General features: G+C 48.2%; 1 protein-coding gene across 1 annotated transcript in view; it reads right to left on the reverse strand.

The window, feature by feature from the left end:
- spega (striated muscle enriched protein kinase a) overlaps nt 1–20,299 on the reverse strand; it is a 198,003-nt gene that overhangs the window by 111,854 nt on the left and 65,850 nt on the right. The window contains exons 10-14 of the mRNA XM_060827721.1: nt 15,859–16,048; nt 12,901–13,130; nt 11,494–11,613; nt 8,599–8,703; nt 3,568–3,774 (exon numbers count right to left, since the gene is read on the reverse strand). Of these exons, the coding sequence (XP_060683704.1) occupies nt 3,568–3,774; nt 8,599–8,703; nt 11,494–11,613; nt 12,901–13,130; nt 15,859–16,048 (852 nt within the window). The remainder of the gene's footprint in view (nt 1–3,567; nt 3,775–8,598; nt 8,704–11,493; nt 11,614–12,900; nt 13,131–15,858; nt 16,049–20,299) is intronic.

Genomic DNA, 20,299 nt, shown 5'->3' on the forward strand with positions numbered 1-20,299 from the left:
GAAGTGGAGGAGATGCGGTGGAGGGCATCGTCGATCACGTCTGGGGGGAATCTGCGGTCCTTGAAGAAGGAGGCCATCTGGGCTGTGCGGTGTTGGAATTGGTCCTCCTGGGAGCAGATGCGGCGGAGACGAAGGAATTGGGAATATGGGATGGCGTTTTTACAGGGGGCAGGGTGGGAGGAGGTGTAGTCCAGGTAGCTGTGGGAGTCAGTCGGTTTATAATAGATGTCTGTGTTGAGTCGGTCGCCCGAGATAGAAATGGAAAGGTCTAGGAAGGGGAGGGAGGAGTCTGAGACAGTCCAGGTGAATTTCAGGTCGGGATGGAAGGTGTTAGTAAAGTTGATGAACTGTTCAACCTCCATCCCGACCTGAAATTCACCTGGACTGTCTCAGACTCCTCCCTCCCCTTCCTAGACCTTTCCATTTCTATCTCGGGCGACCGACTCAACACAGACATCTATTATAAACCGACTGACTCCCACAGCTACCTGGACTACACCTCCTCCCACCCTGCCCCCTGTAAAAACGCCATCCCATATTCCCAATTCCTTCGTCTCCGCCGCATCTGCTCCCAGGAGGACCAATTCCAACACCGCACAGCCCAGATGGCCTCCTTCTTCAAGGACCGCAGATTCCCCCCAGACGTGATCGACGATGCCCTCCACCGCATCTCCTCCACTTCCCGCTCCTCCGCCCTTGAGCCCCGCTCCTCCAACCGCCACCAAGACAGAACCCCACTGGTTCTCACCTACCACCCCACCAACCTGCGCATACAACGTATTATCTGCCGCCATTTCCGCCACCTCCAAACGGACCCCACCACCAAGGATATATTTCCCTCCCCTCCCCTATCAGCGTTCCGCAAGGACCACTCCCTTCGTGACTCCCTTGTCAGATCCACACCCCCCACCAACCCAACCTCCACCCCCGGCACCTTCCCCTGCAACCGCAGGAAATGTAAAACTTGCGCCCACACCTCCACACTCACTTCCCTCCAAGGCCCCAAGGGATCCTTCCATATCCGCCACAAGTTCACCTGTACCTCCACACACATCATCTATTGCATCCGCTGCACCCGATGTGGCCTCCTCTATATTGGTGAGACAGGCCGCTTACTTGCGGAACGCTTCAGAGAACACCTCTGGGCCGCCCGAACCAACCAACCCAATCACCCCGTGGCTCAACACTTTAACTCCCCCTCCCACTCCACCGAGGACATGCAGGTCCTTGGACTCCTCCACCGGCAGAACACAACTACACGACGGCTGGAGGAGGAGCGCCTCATCTTCCGCCTGGGAACCCTCCAACCACAAGGTATGAATTCAGATTTCTCCAGCTTCCTCATTTCCCCTCCCCCCGCCTTGTCTCAGTCGGTTCCCTCAACTCAGCACCGCCCTCCTAACCTGCAATCCTCTTCCTGACCTCTCCGCCCCCACCCCACTCCGGCCTATCACCCTCACCTTGACCTCCTTCCACCTATCCCACCTCCATCGCCCCTCCCCCTAGTCCCTCCTCCCTACCTTTTATCTCAGCCTGCTTGGCTCTCTCTCTCTTATTCCTGATGAAGGGCTTATGCTCGAAACGTCGAATTCTCTATTCCTGAGATGCTGCCTAACCTGCTGTGCTTTGACCAGCAACACATTTGCAGCTGTATCCACTGATTCCCTCAATATCCAAAGTTATATTGATTTCCGTCCGAATATATCGAACATTGCTTGAGAATGTTTCAAAATTGTAGACTGTGCTGCTGGGAAAAACAACCCTTTCAGTATCTTTTAATTAATTGATTGGATATGGGTGTCACTGGCTGGGCCAGCATTTACTGCCCATTCCTAGTTGCCCCCTTGAGAAGGTGGGGGTGAGCTGCCATCTTGAACCACTGCTGTCCATGTGCTGTAGATAGAACCACAATGCCATTAGGGAGGGAATTCCAGGATTTTAACCCAGCGTCACTGGAGGATGGATATTTTCAAGTCAGGATCGTGAGTGGTTTGGAGGGGAACTTAAAGATGGTGGTGTTCCCATTTAGCTTTTTCTTAATTCACCCACGGGATGTGGGCAGCTCCGACCAGGCAAATATTTATTGCCCATCACTAATTACCCAGAGGGCAGTTAACAATCAACCCCATGGCTGTGGGTTTGGAGTCACGTGTAGGCGAGACCAGATAAGGATGGCAGCTCCCTTCCGTAAAGGACATGAGTAAACCCGATGGGTTTTTCCAACAATCAACAGTGGATTCACGGTCATCATTAGACTCTTAATTCCATAAATGGATTTTATCTACTGAATTCAAATTCCACCATCTGCTGTGGTAGGATTTGAACCCAGGCTCCTGGAATGTGAGCTGAGTTTTTGGATTAATAGTTTATTGATAATATTGCTAGGCCATTGTCTCCCCTTATCTGTTGCCCTTGATAGAAGTGGTTGTGGATTGGGAAGGTGCTTTCTGAGGATTTTTGGTGAATTTCTGCAGTGCATCTCGGAGATAGCACAGACTACTGCTACTGAGATCTACCCTTGTTAAGATCTCAAGAATTTTACACATTTGATCTAAACTCCAGACAATGTGGAACTTTTGAGAACACAGTGCTGACTTTGAAATGAAACTGAGTGCCAGAGCAGATCTGTGTTCCGCTGTTGGGAGTGTCTTCTCCATATCAATTCTGTTGATCTCCAAAGATCTCAACCAGGTCATTCTTGATTCTAAAGGATACAGCTCTAAGTCATTTCAATGCTTCCTGATTAGCATGATTTCTCAGTTCCAGTGTAATCCTATTAAATAAGGGTTGGCACAGTGGCTCAGTGGTTAGCACTGCTGCCTCACAGCACCAGGGACTCAGTGCGGAGTTTTCACATTCTCCCTGTGTCTGCGTCGGTTTCCTCCCACAGTCCAAAGATGTGCAGGTTAGGTGGGTTAGCCATGTGAAATGCAGAGTTACAGGGATAAGGTAGGAAAATCGACATTTCAGGCAAATGCCCTTCATGAGTCCTGATGAAGGGCTTTTGCCCGAAACATCGATTTTCCTACTCCTTGGATACTGTCTGACCTGCTGTGCTTTTCCAGCACCACTCTAATCTAGACTCTGATTTCCAGCATCCTCACTTTTGCCTACAGGGATAGGGTAGGCAAGTGGGTCTGGGTGGGACACTCTTTGGAGGGTTGGTGTGGACTCAATGGCTGCACCCACAGTGTGGGGGAATTCTTAAAACAAATCGAGATTGAACTTTACCTCGTGTTTCTTATTCCCTTTCTCAATATGGAGACCAGAACTGTATAGCACACAGACTGCAGCGCTTCAAGAAGGCAGCTCACCCTCACCTTCTCAAGGGCCATCAGGGACGCATAATAAATACTGACCCAGCTAGCGATACCCATTTGCAGTAAAAAGATAAAATTGTCCATTGTGATCGAACGAAAGTCTGATATAAGTTTAACTGCTTTGCATTCCATTCATTGAAAAAGGAAGCCAGTCCTAGGTTTTGTTTTTAGATGTGTCACTTCGTTCCCTTCTTCCCTGCCCGTGTGATATTCTGTCACCCAGTCACACTGCAGATGGGCTGCTTACCTCTGTCCAATAGTTTAACAGGCTCTGAGATGGGAGAGGGCTTGCTGCAGCTCTTTGATGTGGTGCTCTGGATCCTGAACACGTACTGGATGCCTTTGTTCAGCGATTGGATGGTATAGCTGGTGTCCTTGATGTTGGCTTTCAGGACGTGCCACTGGTGTGTGCCCACCACCTGGCTTTGAATAACATAAGTCAGTGTGGCAGGATCTGCAAAGTAAGAGGGGAGAACCATCACCAACATGCACTCACTCTCACACACACTCATCCACCCGCTCTTACACACACCCACTCACCCACAAACACACTCTGACACACACACGTTCTCCCTCATACTGACACACACACACACACACACACACACACACACAAAATGGGTGCAGGTCAAGGGAGCAGTCTATAATAATTAATTATTGACTCAGTGTTCCTGAGGTCACAGTTAGAATGTGGGTTTCTGACCACTACTTCGGAAGGTTGGAAAATATTGCAGGGAGTTTCCAGATCCTAGTTTTCCATGTCTCGTTGATTAGTACAGTATGATCAATGGGGTAAATCATCTGCTGGTGGGTGGGTGGGTGAGTGTGTCTGTGTGTCCAGCTGTGGTCTAACTAATATCTTGAATAGTTTTGGCAAAATGTCCCCTTTTTTAAACCCATTTCTTTTGTAATAAAGGCGCACATTCCACTTGCCTTCCCTGCTACCCACTGAACTTGGAGGTTACCTTTTAGTGATTTATCCACAAGGATTCCCAAACACTTTGTTGTGTAGCTTTCTGCAATCTTTCAGCATTTAAATAATATTCAGCTCCTCTGTTCTTCCTGCCAATGTGAATAACCTCACATTTTCTCAATCATATTCTAACTGCTAAAGTTTTGCCCCTTCACTTCCCCTGTCCATATCCCTTTGCAGAATCTTTGCATCATCCTTATCACTGGCCTTCCCACCTATTTCTGTACCTTTCACAAACCTGGCGATAGTGCGTTCCCTCGCCTCATCCAGGTTATTATATATATTGTAATGACTTTGGTGGGGGGGGGGGGTGTTGATAAAGTCTCTCCTTTGAGCCTTAAGACACCAAAGACCAATCCTGAAGCTGCTGCAAAAACCAGCTGAAGCAGGAGGAGACAGGACATGGAGAGAAGGAGCAGGTTCTTTCACCGACTGGATGTGACTGACAGGTGATGCACAGGGACTCTGTTTTGGGAACTCATCCATTCACAAAATTTATTAATAATTTAGATGATGGAATATTTAGAGAAATCAATGGATTTGGGGCTCTTGTGGAAAAATGGTTTTGAGAAAGAGAATCTGCTGTGATCTAGCTGAGTGGCAGAGCAGTCCTGATGGGCTGAATGGACTCTTCTATCTCCAATGAAGTGAAATTCCCTTGTGAAAAAGCAGCAGTGGTGACTAACTTGTGCAGGGCAAAAGCATGGTGCCAATGATCATGCCAATTGTTCTTTGTGATGTTGATCAAAAAGGAGAGCTACCATGCCCTTGTTTCTATCTTTTATAGTCACCCAGGTTTGGATGTGAACATGGGGAGGTGCAGTTAGTAAGTTTGCAGATGATACCAAACTGGAGGTGTACAAAGGGATCTTGATCAGATGGGCCATTGGGCTGAGGAGAGGTGGATGGAGTTTAATTTAGATAAATCTGAGGAGCTGCATTTTGGAAAAGCAAATCTTAGCAGGACTTATACACTTAATGTAAGGTCTTAGGGAGTGTTGCTGAACAAAGAGACCTTGGAGTGCAGGTTCATAGCTCCTTGGAAGTGAATTCACAGGTAGCTAGGATAGTGAAGAAGGTGTTTGTATGCTTTCCTTTACTGGTATTGAGTACAGGAGTTGGGAGGTCATGGTATAGCTGTACAGGACATTGGTTAGGCGACTGCTGGAATATTGTATGCAATTCTGGTCTCCCTCCTATAGGAAGGATGTTGTGAAACTTGAAAGGGTTCAGAAAAAATGACATTATGGAGGATTATAAAATCATGAGGGGCATGGATTGGATAAATAGGCAAGGCCTTTTCCCTGGGATGGGGAAGCTCAAAACTAGAGGGCATAGATTCAAGGTGAGAGGGGAAAATTTAAAAGGGACCAAAGGGCAACTTTTCACACAGGGTGGTGTGTGTATGGAATGAGCTGCCAGAGGAAGTGGTGGAGGCTGGTACAATTGCAGCATTTAAAAGGCATCTGGATGGGGACATGTATAGGAAAGGTTTGGAGGGATATGGGCCTGAAGAAGGGCTCATGCCAGAAACGTCGATTCTCCTGTTCCTTGGATGCTGCCTGACCTGCTGTGCTTTTTCAGCAACACATTTTCAGCTCTGATCTCCAGCATCTGCAGTCCTCACTTTCTCCTAAAGGATGAGTTGGACCCAAGGGTCTGTTTCTGTGCTGTACATCTCTATGACTCTAAAAGGGCAAATAGTACTTTGATCACATTCCCGGCTGACAGACGGAATCTCCCGCAGCCAGCACACCCACTTTACCAAAGGCCCATCATGGGAGATGAGCATCGCTGGCTAGGCCAGCATTTGTTACCCATCCCTAATTGTCCCAGATAGAAGTTAAGCATCAACCACATTGCTCTGAGTCTGGAATCGCATCTAAACCAGACTAGACCACCCTCCCCAAACCCCACACCCTGACAGGACATCAGTGAACCAGATGGGCTTTTCCTTTATGGGTGTTGACAGTGATTCTTCAGAACCAATCTTTATTCCAGATTCTTTTGGCAGGGGGGCATTGAATTCAAATTTTTAACCATCTACTAGGATGGGATTCAAATACATCTCCCCTAGAGAGATAACCCAGGACTCTGGATTATTAGCCCAGGGACACTACCACCTAGAACATAGAACATTACAGCTCAGTACAGGCCCTTCGGCCCTCGATGTTGCGCCGCCCTGTCATACTAATCTGAAGCCCATCCCACCAACACTATTCCATGTACGTCCATATGCCTGTCCAATGACGACTTAAATGCGCTTAAACTTGGCGAATCTACTACCGTTGCAGGCAAAGCATTCCATACCCTTACTACTCTCTGAGTGAAGAAACTACCTCTGACATCTGTCTTATGCCTATCTCCCCTCACTTTAAAGTTGTGTCCTCTCGTGTTTGCCGTCCCTAAACTTGGAAAAAGGCTCTCCCTGTCCACCCTATCTCTCCGTCTGATTATCTTATATGTCTCTATTAAGACACCTCTCAACCTTCTTCTCTCTAACGAGAACAGCCTCAAGGCCCTCAGCCTTTCCTCGTAAGACATTCCCTCCATACCAGACAACATCCTAGTAAATCTCCTCTGCACCCTTTCCAAAGCTTCCACATCCTTCTTATAATGCGGTGACCAGAACTGTACACAATACTCCAAGTGTGGCCGTACCAGAGCTTTGTACAGCTGCAGCATAACCTCCTGGTTCCGGAACTCAATCCCTCTATTAATAAAGGCCAAAACACTGTATGCCTTCTTAACAACCCTGTCAATCTGGGTGGCAACTTTCAGGGATCTGTGTACATGGACACCGAGATCTCTCTGCTCATCTGCACTCCCAAGAATCTTACCATTAGCCCAATACTTTGCATTCCGATTACTCTGACCAAAGTGTATCACCTCACACTTGTCCGCTTTAAACTCCATTTGCCACCTCTCAGCCCAGCTCTGCATCCTATCCATGTCTCTCTGTAACCAACAACATCCTTTGTCACTATCCACAACTCCACTAACCTTAGTGTCGTCTGCAAATTTACTAACCCTGTCCTGGGATGTCTATGCATTGAACTCTTTCAAGGGTGGGGGGGACTTGAACCCACAAACCTCTGACTGATTGTTGATTCTAAAAGCAGGGAGGAAGCAGACTCCCTTCAGCCCATCGAGTCAACCACCACAAAATACCATGACCTAAACCAGTCCCACTTTCTCACATTAGGCCCAGAGGCTTGAATGTTATGATACCTCAAGAGTTCATCCAAGTACATTTTAAAGGTTCTGAGGTTTCCCGCCTCAACTACTCTCCCAGGCAGTGCATTCCAGACTCTCACTATTGTCTGGTTGAAAAAGGTTTCCTCAAATCCCCTCTAAACCTCCTGCCTTTTACTTTAAAGTGATGCCCTATTGTTACTGACCCTTAGACATTCCTGGTAAATAAGGCAAGATGACAGACTGAGTCAGACCAAAGCAGTAAAGATTGTTCCCAGCTTGATACTCAAAGGGAGAGAAGCCTCAATATGTCAGGGAGGGGGCCCTCCCACCCTGAATATCCTCCGAATCTGCTGTTCCTTGTAGGAATTGCTCATGTGAGAACAAAGCCACAAGATCAGGATAATGGGTTGAGATGAGGAGAATTTAATTCTGTCCCAGAGTCATTAATCTTTGAGATTCCCTGTCCTGGACAGCTAGGGATTCTCTGGCATCGAATGTATTTAAGGCTTAGAGGGTCAGATTTTGGTTGTTCTGGGAATTGAGAGGACACAGCGAGTGGGAGGGAAACTGGAGCTGAGTCCCAAGATCAGCCAGAATCATATCAAATGGCAGAACAAGCTCAATGGGCTGAAAGGTCTACTACTGCTTCCATTTCTTAAGAATTTATATGAAAACAGAGTAAAGGGAGCTGTTCTAGGAGTGTTTGATGGTGACAGTGTAGAGGGAGCTTTAGTCTGTATCTATCCCCATGCTGTCCCTGTCGCGGGAGTGTTTGGTGAGGGACAGTGTAAAAGGAGCTTTACTCTGTAGCTAGCCCTGTGCTGTCCCTGTCCTGGGAGTGTTCGATGGGGGACAGTATAGAGGGAGTTTTACTCTGTATCTAACCCCGTGCTGTCCCTGTCCTGGGAGTGTTTGATGGGGGACAGTGTAGAGGGAACTTTACTCTGTATCTAACCCTGCGCTGTCCCTATCCTGGGAGTGTTTGATGGGGGACAGTGTAAAGGGAGCTTTACGAAGTAGCTAACCTTGTCCCTTGGAGTGTTTGATGGGGTTCACAGAGAGTTTACACACATACATGATGCCACTGTGGTTTCTGTTGAGTGTTACCTATCGATGGGTCGAGTTTCTTGGGTTTGTTCCATTGGAGAGTCACAGTCCTGCCTGTCACTGCCACCACCGCAGCGGGACCATTGGGTGGGTCCGGGATCACATCTGGATCACAGTGAAGAGAGAAGCAGAAACATTTCATCAGCAACTCGCCCATCATTCGACACAGCGTTAGGAATCTCCAAAGGACAAACTACACAAAGAACCACTCAGGGAAACAAGCCAGCTCCTACCTCAGTGACAGAGGACATGGCCATGCAGGGACTGACGGTGCCATGGCCCACCTGCCAAACACCTTCAGGAAGCACAGAAACATAACAGCCCAGCCAGGCGGACAGGTGAAGGACAGTGCTTACTCAACACGTAAACAGTCACACTGCACTCAACCCCCAATCCCTTGATTAGATTCCAGTTTGTAACTCACTCCTGGGTGTCTGTTATTCGACATATAGACCATCCCGAACCCCTCAATTAGATTCCAATCTGTAACTCATCCCCGGGATCTGTTATTCTATATAAAAACCATCCCAAACACCTTGATTAGATTTCAAACTGTAACTCACTCCTGGGTATCTGTTATTCGATATATAGACCACCTAAACCCCTTGATTAGATTCCAGTCTGTGACTCACTCCCAGATATCTGTTATTCTATATATAAACCACCTGAACCCCTGAATTAGATTCCAGTCTGTTACTCATTCCCGGGTATCTGTTGTTCTATAAATATGCCACCCTGAATCCCTCGATTAGCTTTCAGTCTGTAACTCCCTCCCGTTCCTGTACAATTTGATGCCATTCACTGGTTTATTAGGAGACAAAGACATGTCGAGGAGTTTGGGATTTTGACATTCCCAGCACAAAGCAGGAGAAGCAATATTCCATTTATTACCATGTTCCAAATGGATTCTGCCTCTATTTATAACTGTATTACTGAGTAATTTAATTCAATCCTCTTTCACTCCTGATCTGCAGCCATTTACGTCATGACCTTGGCTTTGGGCCATAAACCTCATTAAAGACCATGACAAGCAGCAAGCAGGAATTAACCGAACGTCCACTGAGCACACAGCAGCTCAAAGTCAACTTATTAGACATGTGGGTTAGGACACACATCCCATTGAGTTACACACATCAAGTCAGTACTGGGGCACTCAGTCCCTGTTTTGCACACACATTTACACTCCCTGTCCCTCTCTCTCTCTCTCTCTCTCTCTCCCTCTCACACACACACAGAGTCAGTGCTGGGGCACTCAGTCCCTGTTTTACACGCACACATGCATAGAGTCAGTGCTGGGGCACTCAGTCCCTGTTACACACACACACACACACACACACACACACACAGTCAGTGCTGGGGCACTCAGTCCCTGTCACACACACACAAAGTCAATGCTGGGGCACTCAGTCCCTGTTACATACACACAGAGTCAGTGCAGGGGCACTCAGTCCCTGTCTCTCTCTCACACACACACACACACACACACACACATACACACACACACACACACACAGTCTGGGGCAATCAGTCCCTGTCACACACACACACATACACACACAGTCAGTGCTGGGGCACTCAGTCCCTGTTACACATACACACAGAGTCAATGTTAGGGCACTCAATCCCTGTTCCACACACAGTGTCAGTACTGGGTCACTCCGTCCCTGTTTTGCATAAACACATATCCACACAACCCCTGTCTCTCTCTCTCTCTCTCTCACACACACACTCACACATAGAGTCAATGCTAGGGCACTCAGTCCCTGTATTATACACACACACACAGACACACAGTCAGGGCTGGGATACTCAGTCAGTTTGGCAATGTCAGTGGGAGCAGTGAGAGGGTGGGGGGAATAGGAATGGCAGATGAGGGGGAATGGAAGTTGGTAACAAGGCAATGGGGTGACCTTCAATGACCCACGCTCTTGGCCATGCCCTGTGTTTCTTGTATCAAGGGAGTCCATCTCTGGTTGGACAAATCTGACCGGGTCGAGGTGCGAGTGTGGAAGGTGCTAAGGCAATGTGAATGGGGTCAGTGGAGGGAAAGCAACTGTGTGGGGATGGAGTGGATGGAGCAGATGTGACACCCTCCTAGTTATTCTACTCTGATTCTGCACCCACCTCCTTTCCGTCCATCTGGCAGATGGTCACCATCCTGAGCAGTTACACCCTCATTCGCGGAGGGTTGATGGGAAGGGATGTGAACCAGAACAGGTCAGAGTGTGAAACTGCAGGTCATGGGCCATTGGGTTTACCTATGGGGCTTTGAATGATTGGAAACCTATTCTATTGGTGTAACGTATTCTTTCCATGATTCCACTAATATAGAAGAATGACTGTGGTTCCAAAGACTGAAGGATACAAAGGAAACAGGGGAGTAAGCAGGAACAGGGGGCTGAGTTAGATGGTCAGCCATGATCGTACAGAATGGTGGAGCAGGCTGGAAGGGCCGAATAGCCTACTCCTGCTCCTATTTTCCATGTGTTTATGTTGCTAGAGAGGAAACAGAGAGAACATTTCCTCTTGTGGGAAACAGCATAACTTGAGTCCATCAGTATGAAGCTAGTCACCAAGAAATCCCTACGGAGAATGATGAGCTCACTCACTCCCGCCTGTGGGAAGTCAATATTCACACCAGTGTTCAGCGGAGACTCAATGAGGAACATTTGAGGGAGATGACAGGGAAGGGTTATACACTGATTGTGTTTGATGTGGAAAGATGGGAGGAGGCTCGAGTGGGACAGAAAGGCCAGTTGGGACAGGTGGGGCCGAATGGCCTACCTCTGTGCTGCAGACAGAGATCTGTTTGCTGCTGGGAGTTAGTAACAGTCATGCTGCTGGGTTATGGGGTTGCCACTGAGTATGCCAGTCACAGTCGGGACAGGATCTTACCGGATACATATACGTGGGCGTAGCTGGTGGCCTTCCCCACCTTGTTGGCTATGACACTTTTATATACTCCTGCGTGAGAATGGTCAGCACAGCGAATGACCAAGCGATGGATGTCTTTATCTGTGGCGGAGAGAAGCCAATGATGATGAAACCGTTAAAAAGGCATGAGGTGGGCAGCAAGCAGGGACGGGGGAGGGGGGGTGAGGTGACCTCTCTCAGTCAGTGGGGCATTTTGTGTGTGACCGTGACCTCTGACCCATGCCCGGCTAGGTCAGCTGACCTCACCTCAGGCACCATGTGACCCATGACCCACCTCATGGTCATAGAGCCTTTGGTGTTCGGCCATTGACAGGAGGCAGTGAATGCTGGATAGGCCTACTCCTATAGGCCTACTCCTGGTCCGTATTCTCTTCGCTCTGCGCAAACAGTCACAATTCCAGAACGTTTCACAAGCACTGGATCACCCGTTATGATCCAGAAAGGTCTGTCAAGGAGTCGAGGATGGAAAGGACCATGAATGATTCTGAGAGCTTTGATGGGAGTCCCGCACTTGTTGATGATGGTTGAGCTGTTGGATGTAGTAATGGGAGTGACTGAGTGGGTTGTTCGGCCATTTCAGAGGGCAGGTGAGAGTCACCCTCACAGCTGCAGGTCTGGAGTCACATGAAGGCCAGACCAGGTGAGGATGATAGTTTCCTTCCCTCAAGGACATTAGTGAACCAGATGGGTTTTTACAATCAGCATGTTTCCATGTTCACTGATTCCATGTTTTAAAAACAAAACTGATTTCAAGTTTCACAGTCTGCTATGGTGGGACTCAAACCCATTACAGAACTCCAGCAATTTTTGTTTCTGCAAACTTACTGATCAGACCATCTACATTTTTATGCAAATCATCTATAAATTTCACAAACAAGAGAGGGCTGAAGGAACCTCTGGTTTTCTGTCTTGTCTGAAATACGATCACGTGACAACTGTATTTTGTATTCATTCCCAGAATGTGGATGTCACTGACCAAGCCAGTGTTTATTACCCAGAGGGCAGCTAAAACTCAACCACACATGGCTGTGGGTCTGGAGTCACATGGAGGCCAGACCAGGTAAGGATGGCAGTTTCCTTCCCGAAAGGACATTAGTGACCCAAATGGGTCTTGCCTCACCAATCATTATCAATAAATTCAGATTTAATAAAAAAAATTATTGTTGATTTCCAATCCCACAGGATTTGAAGCCAGAGCCCCAGAACATTAGAAGAGTGTCTGGATAATTAGTCTAGTATAATACCACTAATCCATTGCCCTACCCAATGGCCTCTTACATCCTGACAAACTTCAGGCTAACCACGGCCACTAGTACACAGCCTTGTCTGTTAGCGCCTCCCCCTGGAGGTTCGAGTGAGTGTACATACACTGTGTCATTCTCCTCTCGTCTGTACTGTCCAGCTTGTGACCATTATGATACCAGGTGATGGCAGGATAGGGCAGCCCCGTCACCTGGCACTCCAGCACCGCATCCTTGCCTTCCGTCACTTCCACATTCTGGATGGGTTTAATGAAGTCCGGCATGGTGAAGCGCTCAGTCTCGTTTTCCGGAACTTCCGGCTCCTCAGGGATTGATGGCATCTTCTCCAGTTTGGCCCTAGGGACAGAGGAGAGAAGGTGAGGGGCAGTTGTTAAGAGTTCTGAGGGCAACAAGGTTCACAGGGCAAGGGGGGGAAAGCAGGGCCAAGGCACTGAGCTAAGGGAATGGCCTAGGGGTATTGTCGCTAGCCTATTAATCCAGACCCTCAAGTAACATTCTAGGGACCCAGGTTCAAATCCCATCAGGCTGAATTCTATAACAATCCTTTAATGGGCTCTGCAAGTAAGTTAATCACCTGAGGGAAAGGGAACACAGGTCAATGTGTGGACTCTCAGTCTGTAATTTATGTATGTTAGAAGGCTGAGGATAATCTGATTTAAAGGGCTGGATAGGCACAATGGATTTACTGCCTGCTGATACATGGACACAAGTTGATGAAGGTAGAGCAGTTTTTGTGGCGTATATGGATAGTAGCAAGGCTTCTGATAAAGTTCTCTGTGGTAGGCTCATTCAGAAAGTAAGGAGGCATGGGATACAGGGAAACCTATCTGTCTGGATACAGACTTGGATGGCCCATGGAAGACAGAGGGTGGTAGTAGATGCAAAGTACTCAGCCTGAAGCTCAGTGAGCAGTGGTGCTCTGCAGGAATCAGTTCTGGGACCACTGCTCGTTGTGATTTTTATAAATGACTAGGATGAGGAAGTGGAAGGGTGGGTTAGGAAGTTTGTTGATGACACAAAGGGTGATGGAGTTGTGGATAGTGTGGAGGCCTGTTGTAGGTTGCAAAGGGACATTGACAGGATACAAACTGAGCTGATAAATGGCAGATGGAGTTCAACCTGGGAAAGTGTGAAGTTGTTCACTTTGGATGGTCAAATTTGAATTCAAAATATAGGGTTAAAGGCAGGGTTCGTGGCAGTGTGGAGGACCAGAGGGATGTTGGGGTCCATGTCCATAGATCTCTCAAAGTTGCCACCCAGTTTGATAGGGTTGTTAAGAAGGTGTATGGTGTGCTGGCTTTCATTAGCAGGGGGATTAAGTTTAAGAGCCACGAAGTTATGCTGCAGCTCTATAGAGCCCTGGTTAGACCACACTTGGAATATTGTGTTCAGTTCTGGTCGCCTCATGAGAGGATGCTTTAGAGAGGGTGCAGAGGAGATTTGCAGGATGCTGCCTGGACTGGAGGGCATCGCTAATGAAGAAAGGTTGAGGGACCTAGGGCTGTTCTCATTGGAGCAAAAATGGATGAGAAGTGAATTGATAGAGGTGTATAAAATGGTGAGAGGCATAGATAGGGTGGATAGCCAGAGACATTTTCCCAGGGCTGAAGGGGCATAATTTTAAGATAATTGAAGGAAGGTTTAGGGAGATGTCAGAGGTAGGTTCTTTATTCAAACAGTGATGTGTGTGTGGAATGCACTGCCAGCGTCAGATACATTAGGGAAATTTAAACGACTCTTGGTTAGGCATATGGATGATAGTACAATGAAGGATATGTAGGTTAGTCTGATCTTAGAGTAGGATAAAAGGTTGGCACAACATCCAGGGGCAAAGGGCCTGTACTGTGCTGTACTGTTCTACATTGTATATTTTAAGTGATCAATTACCACAGATACTCGGCCAGAAGGGATCTACTGACCATCATGGACCCAGACACAGCTGATCTAATGACTACAGACAGTCAAACACATAGAGTCCTGTGTCTGTAGAAATTGAGACACGAGGGATCTACTGTAGCTGACTGAAAGGATCTATGCACCTTGTAATTCCAGACACTGATGAGTAAAACTCAGACTTGCAGGATCCTTTGCTACTGGGAATTCAGATTTGAGAGATCTATTAACAATATAAATTCAAACACGGTACAGGTCATTTTGCAATAACACGTGGTTCGCTAATGCAAACTTGCTGTAACATGATGACGCAGTGTGAACATTGTTTCTTAAGCCCAAGGTTTTAAAACATGTGTTGACTGTAACATGATTACATCACCAACACTTTAAGCGTTGTTTCTAAGGTGTGATTTTTCTATAACCCGGGGTTGCACGAGAACACAACCATTGTGTTATAGAAGAACAAGCTGGAGATCAACTGGCCACAAAATTCCAGGCCTGAAGGATCTCTTGATCCTAGAAACTTGGGACTGTGGGACAAACTGATCACAAAAACCCACCCTTGAGGGATGTGCTGACCATGAGAAATGAGTGTGACTGAAGTGGAGTCTCCATATCTGGCCCAACTTCAATAGAGTCTGACCAGAGAGGAAGGCCTTCCCATGACCTCAGGAACACCAGCGATCCTGCAGAATCCTGCCCAAGTGCTAACAATGGAGATCTCCACATGACATGGTGCTTCATACAAGCGATTGTGTGGTGCTCCTTCCTCAGGCAGACCGGTGTAACATAGACGGCGTGCTGCACTAGCAGAGGTACTGTCCATCAGCTGAGGTGACAAATGGAGGCACTTTCCCACACCTTCCCTCAGAATTGGACAAGTAGACATCTCAGTCATTTCAGGGTCGCCCTACTCTCCTGGGCCAACAGTGACCCTCAATCAACCCCACTAGAAAATAAAATGACTCCTTGGCCATTTCTCTTCAAGACATGAGTGAAATCTTGCTGTGCACTAATGTGGTGCTGTATTTCCCACAGTGCAACAGTGTGGCTGCACTCTCACAGTACCTCATTGGCTCTCAGAATCTTCCGGACTGCCTGAGGTGGTATAAGGCGCGATGGAAATGCATTTGTGCCCTATACTGAAGCCTACCCCCTGCTGTTTCCTTACATTGGTGAGGAGACCACTGGGCGAGGCTCTTCCACGTAGAGGTCAGCTGAGCAGAAGGCGTCACCATGAGGGTTCTGGGCAATAGCAGCGTACTCGCCCTCATTCTCACTGACTGCGTGAAGGATGATCAGTGAGTGGAAGCCCTGGTCCCGCACAATACGCACCTCCTCCGTCTCCACCACCCGCTCACCTGCCGAACAAAGAAATAGGACATCAGAGCACTTTAACCGTCATTACCGCTGAAGACAGGAGAGTGAGAGAGTGTGGGCAAGAGAGAGGGAAAAAGGCAAAGAGCAAGAGAGAGAGGGAGAGTGGGCAAGCGAGAGGGAAAAAGGCAGAGAGGGAAAGTGGGCAAGTGAGAGGAAAAGGCAGAGAGAGGGAGAGTGGGCAAGAGAGAGGGAAAAAGACAGAGAGGGGGGAGTGGGCAAGAGAGAGGGAAAAGGGCAGAGAGAGGGGAAGTGGGCAAGAGAGAGGGGAAAAGGCAGAGAGATGAAAAGTGAGTAAGGGAGAAGGAAAATGACAGAGAGAGGGAGAATGGGCAAGCGAGAGGAAAAAAGGCAGAGAGGGGGAAAGTGGGCAAGTGAGAGGGGAAAAGGCAGAGAGAGGGAGAGAGAGAATGGGCAAGAGAGAGGGAAAAAGGCAGAGAGAGGGAGTGTGGGCAAGGGAGAGGAGAAAAGGCAGAGAGAGAGAGAGAGAGAGAGAATGGGCAAGAGAGTGGGAAAAGGGCAGAGAGAGAGGGAGAGTGGAGAAGGGAGAGGGAAAAAGGCAGAGAGAGGGGGAGTGGGCAAGAGAGAGGGAAAAAGCAGAGAGATGAAGAGTGGGGAAGGGAGAAGGAAAAAGACAGGGAGAGAGGGCATGAGAGAGGGAAAAGGCAGAGAGAGTAACAGAAAGTGGGCAAGGGAGAGGGAAAAAGGCAGAGAGAGGGAGAGTGGGCAAGGGGGAGGGAAAACGCAGAGAGAGAAAGGGAAAGTGGGCAAGCGAGAGGGGAAAAGGCAGAGAGAGGGAGAGCGGCCAAGAGAGAGGAAAAAGGCATGGAGAGAGGGAGAGTCGGCAAGTGTGAAGGAAAAGACAGAGAGAAGGAGAGTGGACAAGGGAGAGGGAAAATGGCAGAGAGAGGGAGAGTGGGAAAGGGAGTGGGAAAAAGGCAGAGAGAGAGGGAGAGTGGGCAAGGGACAGGGAAAGAGGAAGAGGGAGATGGAGAGTGGGCAAGGGAAAGGGAATTGACAGAGAGGGAGAGTGGGCAAGAGAGAGGGAAAAAGGCAGAGAGACAGAGGGAGAGTGGGCAAGGGAGAGGGAAAAGGCAGAGAGAGGGAGAGTGGGCCAGGGAGAGGGAAAAGGCAGAGAGAGGGAGAGTGGGCCAGGGAGAGGGAAAAGGTAGAGAGAGAGAGAGAGAGTGGGCAAGGGAGAGGGGAAAAAAGGAACAGAGAGAGGGAGAGTGGGCCAGGGAGAGGGAAAAGGTAGAGAGAGAGAGAGAGAGTGGGCAAGGGAGAGGGGAAAAAAGGAACAGAGAGAGGGAGAGTGGGCAAGGGAGAGGGAAAAGGCAGAGAGAGGGAGAATGGGCAAAGGAGAAGGAAAAGGCAGAGAGAGGGAGAGTGGGTAAACGAGAAGGAAAAAGGCAGAGAGAGAGGGAGACTGGGCAAGGGCGTGGGAAAACGGCAGAGAGAGGAAGTGGGAGAGTGGGCAAGCGAGAGAGAAAAAGACAGAGAGAGTGAGAGTGGGTAAACGAGAAGGAAAAAGGCAGTGAGAGAGGGAGAGTGGGCAAGTGAGAGGAGGAAAGTAGAGAGAGGGAGAGTGGGCAAGAGAGAGGGGAAAAGGCAGAGAGAGAGAGTGGACAAGGGAGAGGGAAAAAGGCAGAGAGAGGGGGAGTGGGCATGAGAGAGGTAAAAGGCAGAGAGAGAGGAAGAGTGGGCAAGGGAGAGGGAAAGAGCTAAGAGAGTGGGCAAGTGAGAGGGAAAAAGGCCAAGAGAGGGAGAGTGAGTAAATGATAAGGAAAAAGGCAGAGAGGGAGAGTGGGCAAGGGAGAGGGAAAATGGCAGAGAGATTGAGAGTGGGCAAGAGACAGGGGAGAAGGCAGAGAGAGGGAGAGTGGGCAAGTGAGAGGGAAAAGGCAGAGTGAGGGGGAGAGTAGGTAAGCGAGAGGGAAAAGACAGAGAGAGAATGAGCAAGAGAGAGGGAACAAAAGCAAGAAAAAGGCAAAGGGGGAGCAAGGGAGAGAATTAAATGGAGGGATCAAGAGAGAGAGAATGGGCACAAGAAAGTGAGATAGAGTGTGGATCAGACAGAGCAAGAGAGCGATGGACCAAGAAAGAGAAAAGTGGCACAGAGAGAGAGCAAGTGACAATGGACAAGAGAGAGAAGAGTGCAAGAGAGAGAGAGAAAGCAAAAGAGAGAAGAAAAATGGGAGCAAGAGAGAGAAAACAGAGAGAGACAGAGCAAGAGAGAAAAAGCAAAATGGAGAGAACAAGAAAAAGAGACAACCAAAAAAGGGAGAGAGATAGAGATGTTTCTGAAGATGTGCTCATCAGCATAAATGCAAGAATGCCAAATTGCACAGCGTCCCAACAATTGTTACCACGGGAGAAAAGGCTGACAGTGACAAGTTGGCTCGGATTGGCTGGTGCACTGCAAGATTATGAGCCAGGTATAAGCTCCTCAAGCTCGCGACATGAGACCTGGACATGTCCCTTTTGTTTGCACAGCATGGGCTGCCAAGTGACTGGCTTTTCCCAATTGTAAATGACCCCCATTACGAGCTGAACTGGTCACCTGAAATGGCCAGTGCTGCTATCAGCACATTGAGCTGTTTAGCGAGTGCTGTCTGAATGGTTTGTAACATTGAACATCCTGCTGTGGCTTTAGCAAGCAAGGGATTATAGAGTACTGACTGTTACCGCCAACCGCGGGAGATACTGTTGGGTTCAGGTTGGAACCTGGCATTTCAGTGACATCAGACACAGTCCTTTAATTCTGTGGTAAACAGAAAATCTTTTTGGACCGGTGTCGAATGCAAGACCAAAACATCAGCAATATGCCTCGCTCTTTCTCAGCAATGTTAATGTTTTGTACAACCAAGATATTATTACAATTTTTACTCAAAAATAAATAAATATATTATTTGGATTAATTAACAGTTCTTTGATAGACTGAGGAAGTGCAGGAGACGTATCTTCCTGGGCTATGTGGGAATCTCACGTATATAAAGGGATGAAAACTAGGTCAGAAAGGTCAGCCAGAATTTTATTAGGAAGTTCAGCTGCAGTTGACCAAGAGGCTAACAAAATTGGAGAAAATTAATTTTGAAAGTAAATTGGCAAGAAATATAAAACCAAACAGCAAGAGCTTCTTCATCAACATTTGGAGGAACATTTTTAAGGTGAGAGGAAAGAGATTTATACAGATTCTTTATACAGATAGTTCGCATGTGGAACTAACTTCCTGAGGAAGTGATGGATGTGGGTACAGTTACAATGTTTAAAAGACATTTGGACAGTTACATGAAGAGGAAAGGTTTGGAGGGATATGCAGGTAAAGGTGAGGACTGCAGATGCTGGAGATTAGAATTGAGAGTGTGGTGCTGGAAATGCACAGCAGGTCATGTAGTATCCGAGGGGCAGGAGAATTGATGTTTTGGCTAAAAGCCCTTCATCTGAAATGAGGCTGTGAGCCGAGGGAGTGGAGAGATAAATGGGAGGGGGTAGGGCTGGGGGAAAGGTAACTGAGAGTTGGAGGTGGGGGTGACAGTGATAGGTCGGTGAGGAGGGTGGAGCAGATAGATGGGAAGGAAGGTGGACAGGTCAAGAGGGCGGTGCCAAATTGGAAGGTTGGAACTGGGATAAGGTTGGGGGAGGGGAAATGAAGAAACTGGTGAAATCCACATTGATGCCATGGGGTTGGAGGGTCCCGAGGCGGAAGATGGGGTGTTCTTCCTCCAGGCGTTGGGTGGCCAGGACCTAAGGTGTAGGCGCAGGTTTTGCAATTCCTGCGGTGGCAGGGTAAGGTGTTGGGAGGAGAGGGTGGGTTTTGGGATGCGTGGAACTGACGAGGCAGTCACGGTGGGAATGCTCTTTACAGAAAACGGATAGGGGTGGGAAGGGAAATATATCTATGGTGGTGGGGTCAGTTTGTAGGTGGCAGAAATGGCGGAGGATGATGTGACATATCCAGAGGTTGGTGGGGTGGAAGGTGTGGACTGGGGGGTTCTGTCCTTGTTGAGGTTGGAGGTGTGGGGTTCAAGGGTGGAGGTGCGGGAAGTGGATGAGATGCGCTGGAGGGCATGATCAACCACGTGGGAGGGGAAATTGCAGTCTTTTAAGAAAGAGGCATCTAGTGTGTTCTGTGGTGGAACTGATCCTCCTGGGGTGGAGGTGGAGGAGTTGTGAATAAGCAATAGCATTTTTGCAGGAGGTAGGTGGAAGGAGGTGTAGTCCAAGTAGCTGTGAGA

Source organism: Hemiscyllium ocellatum, chromosome 7, assembly GCF_020745735.1.
Source record: "Hemiscyllium ocellatum isolate sHemOce1 chromosome 7, sHemOce1.pat.X.cur, whole genome shotgun sequence".
In the NCBI taxonomy this organism is placed as follows: Eukaryota; Metazoa; Chordata; class Chondrichthyes; order Orectolobiformes; family Hemiscylliidae; genus Hemiscyllium; species Hemiscyllium ocellatum.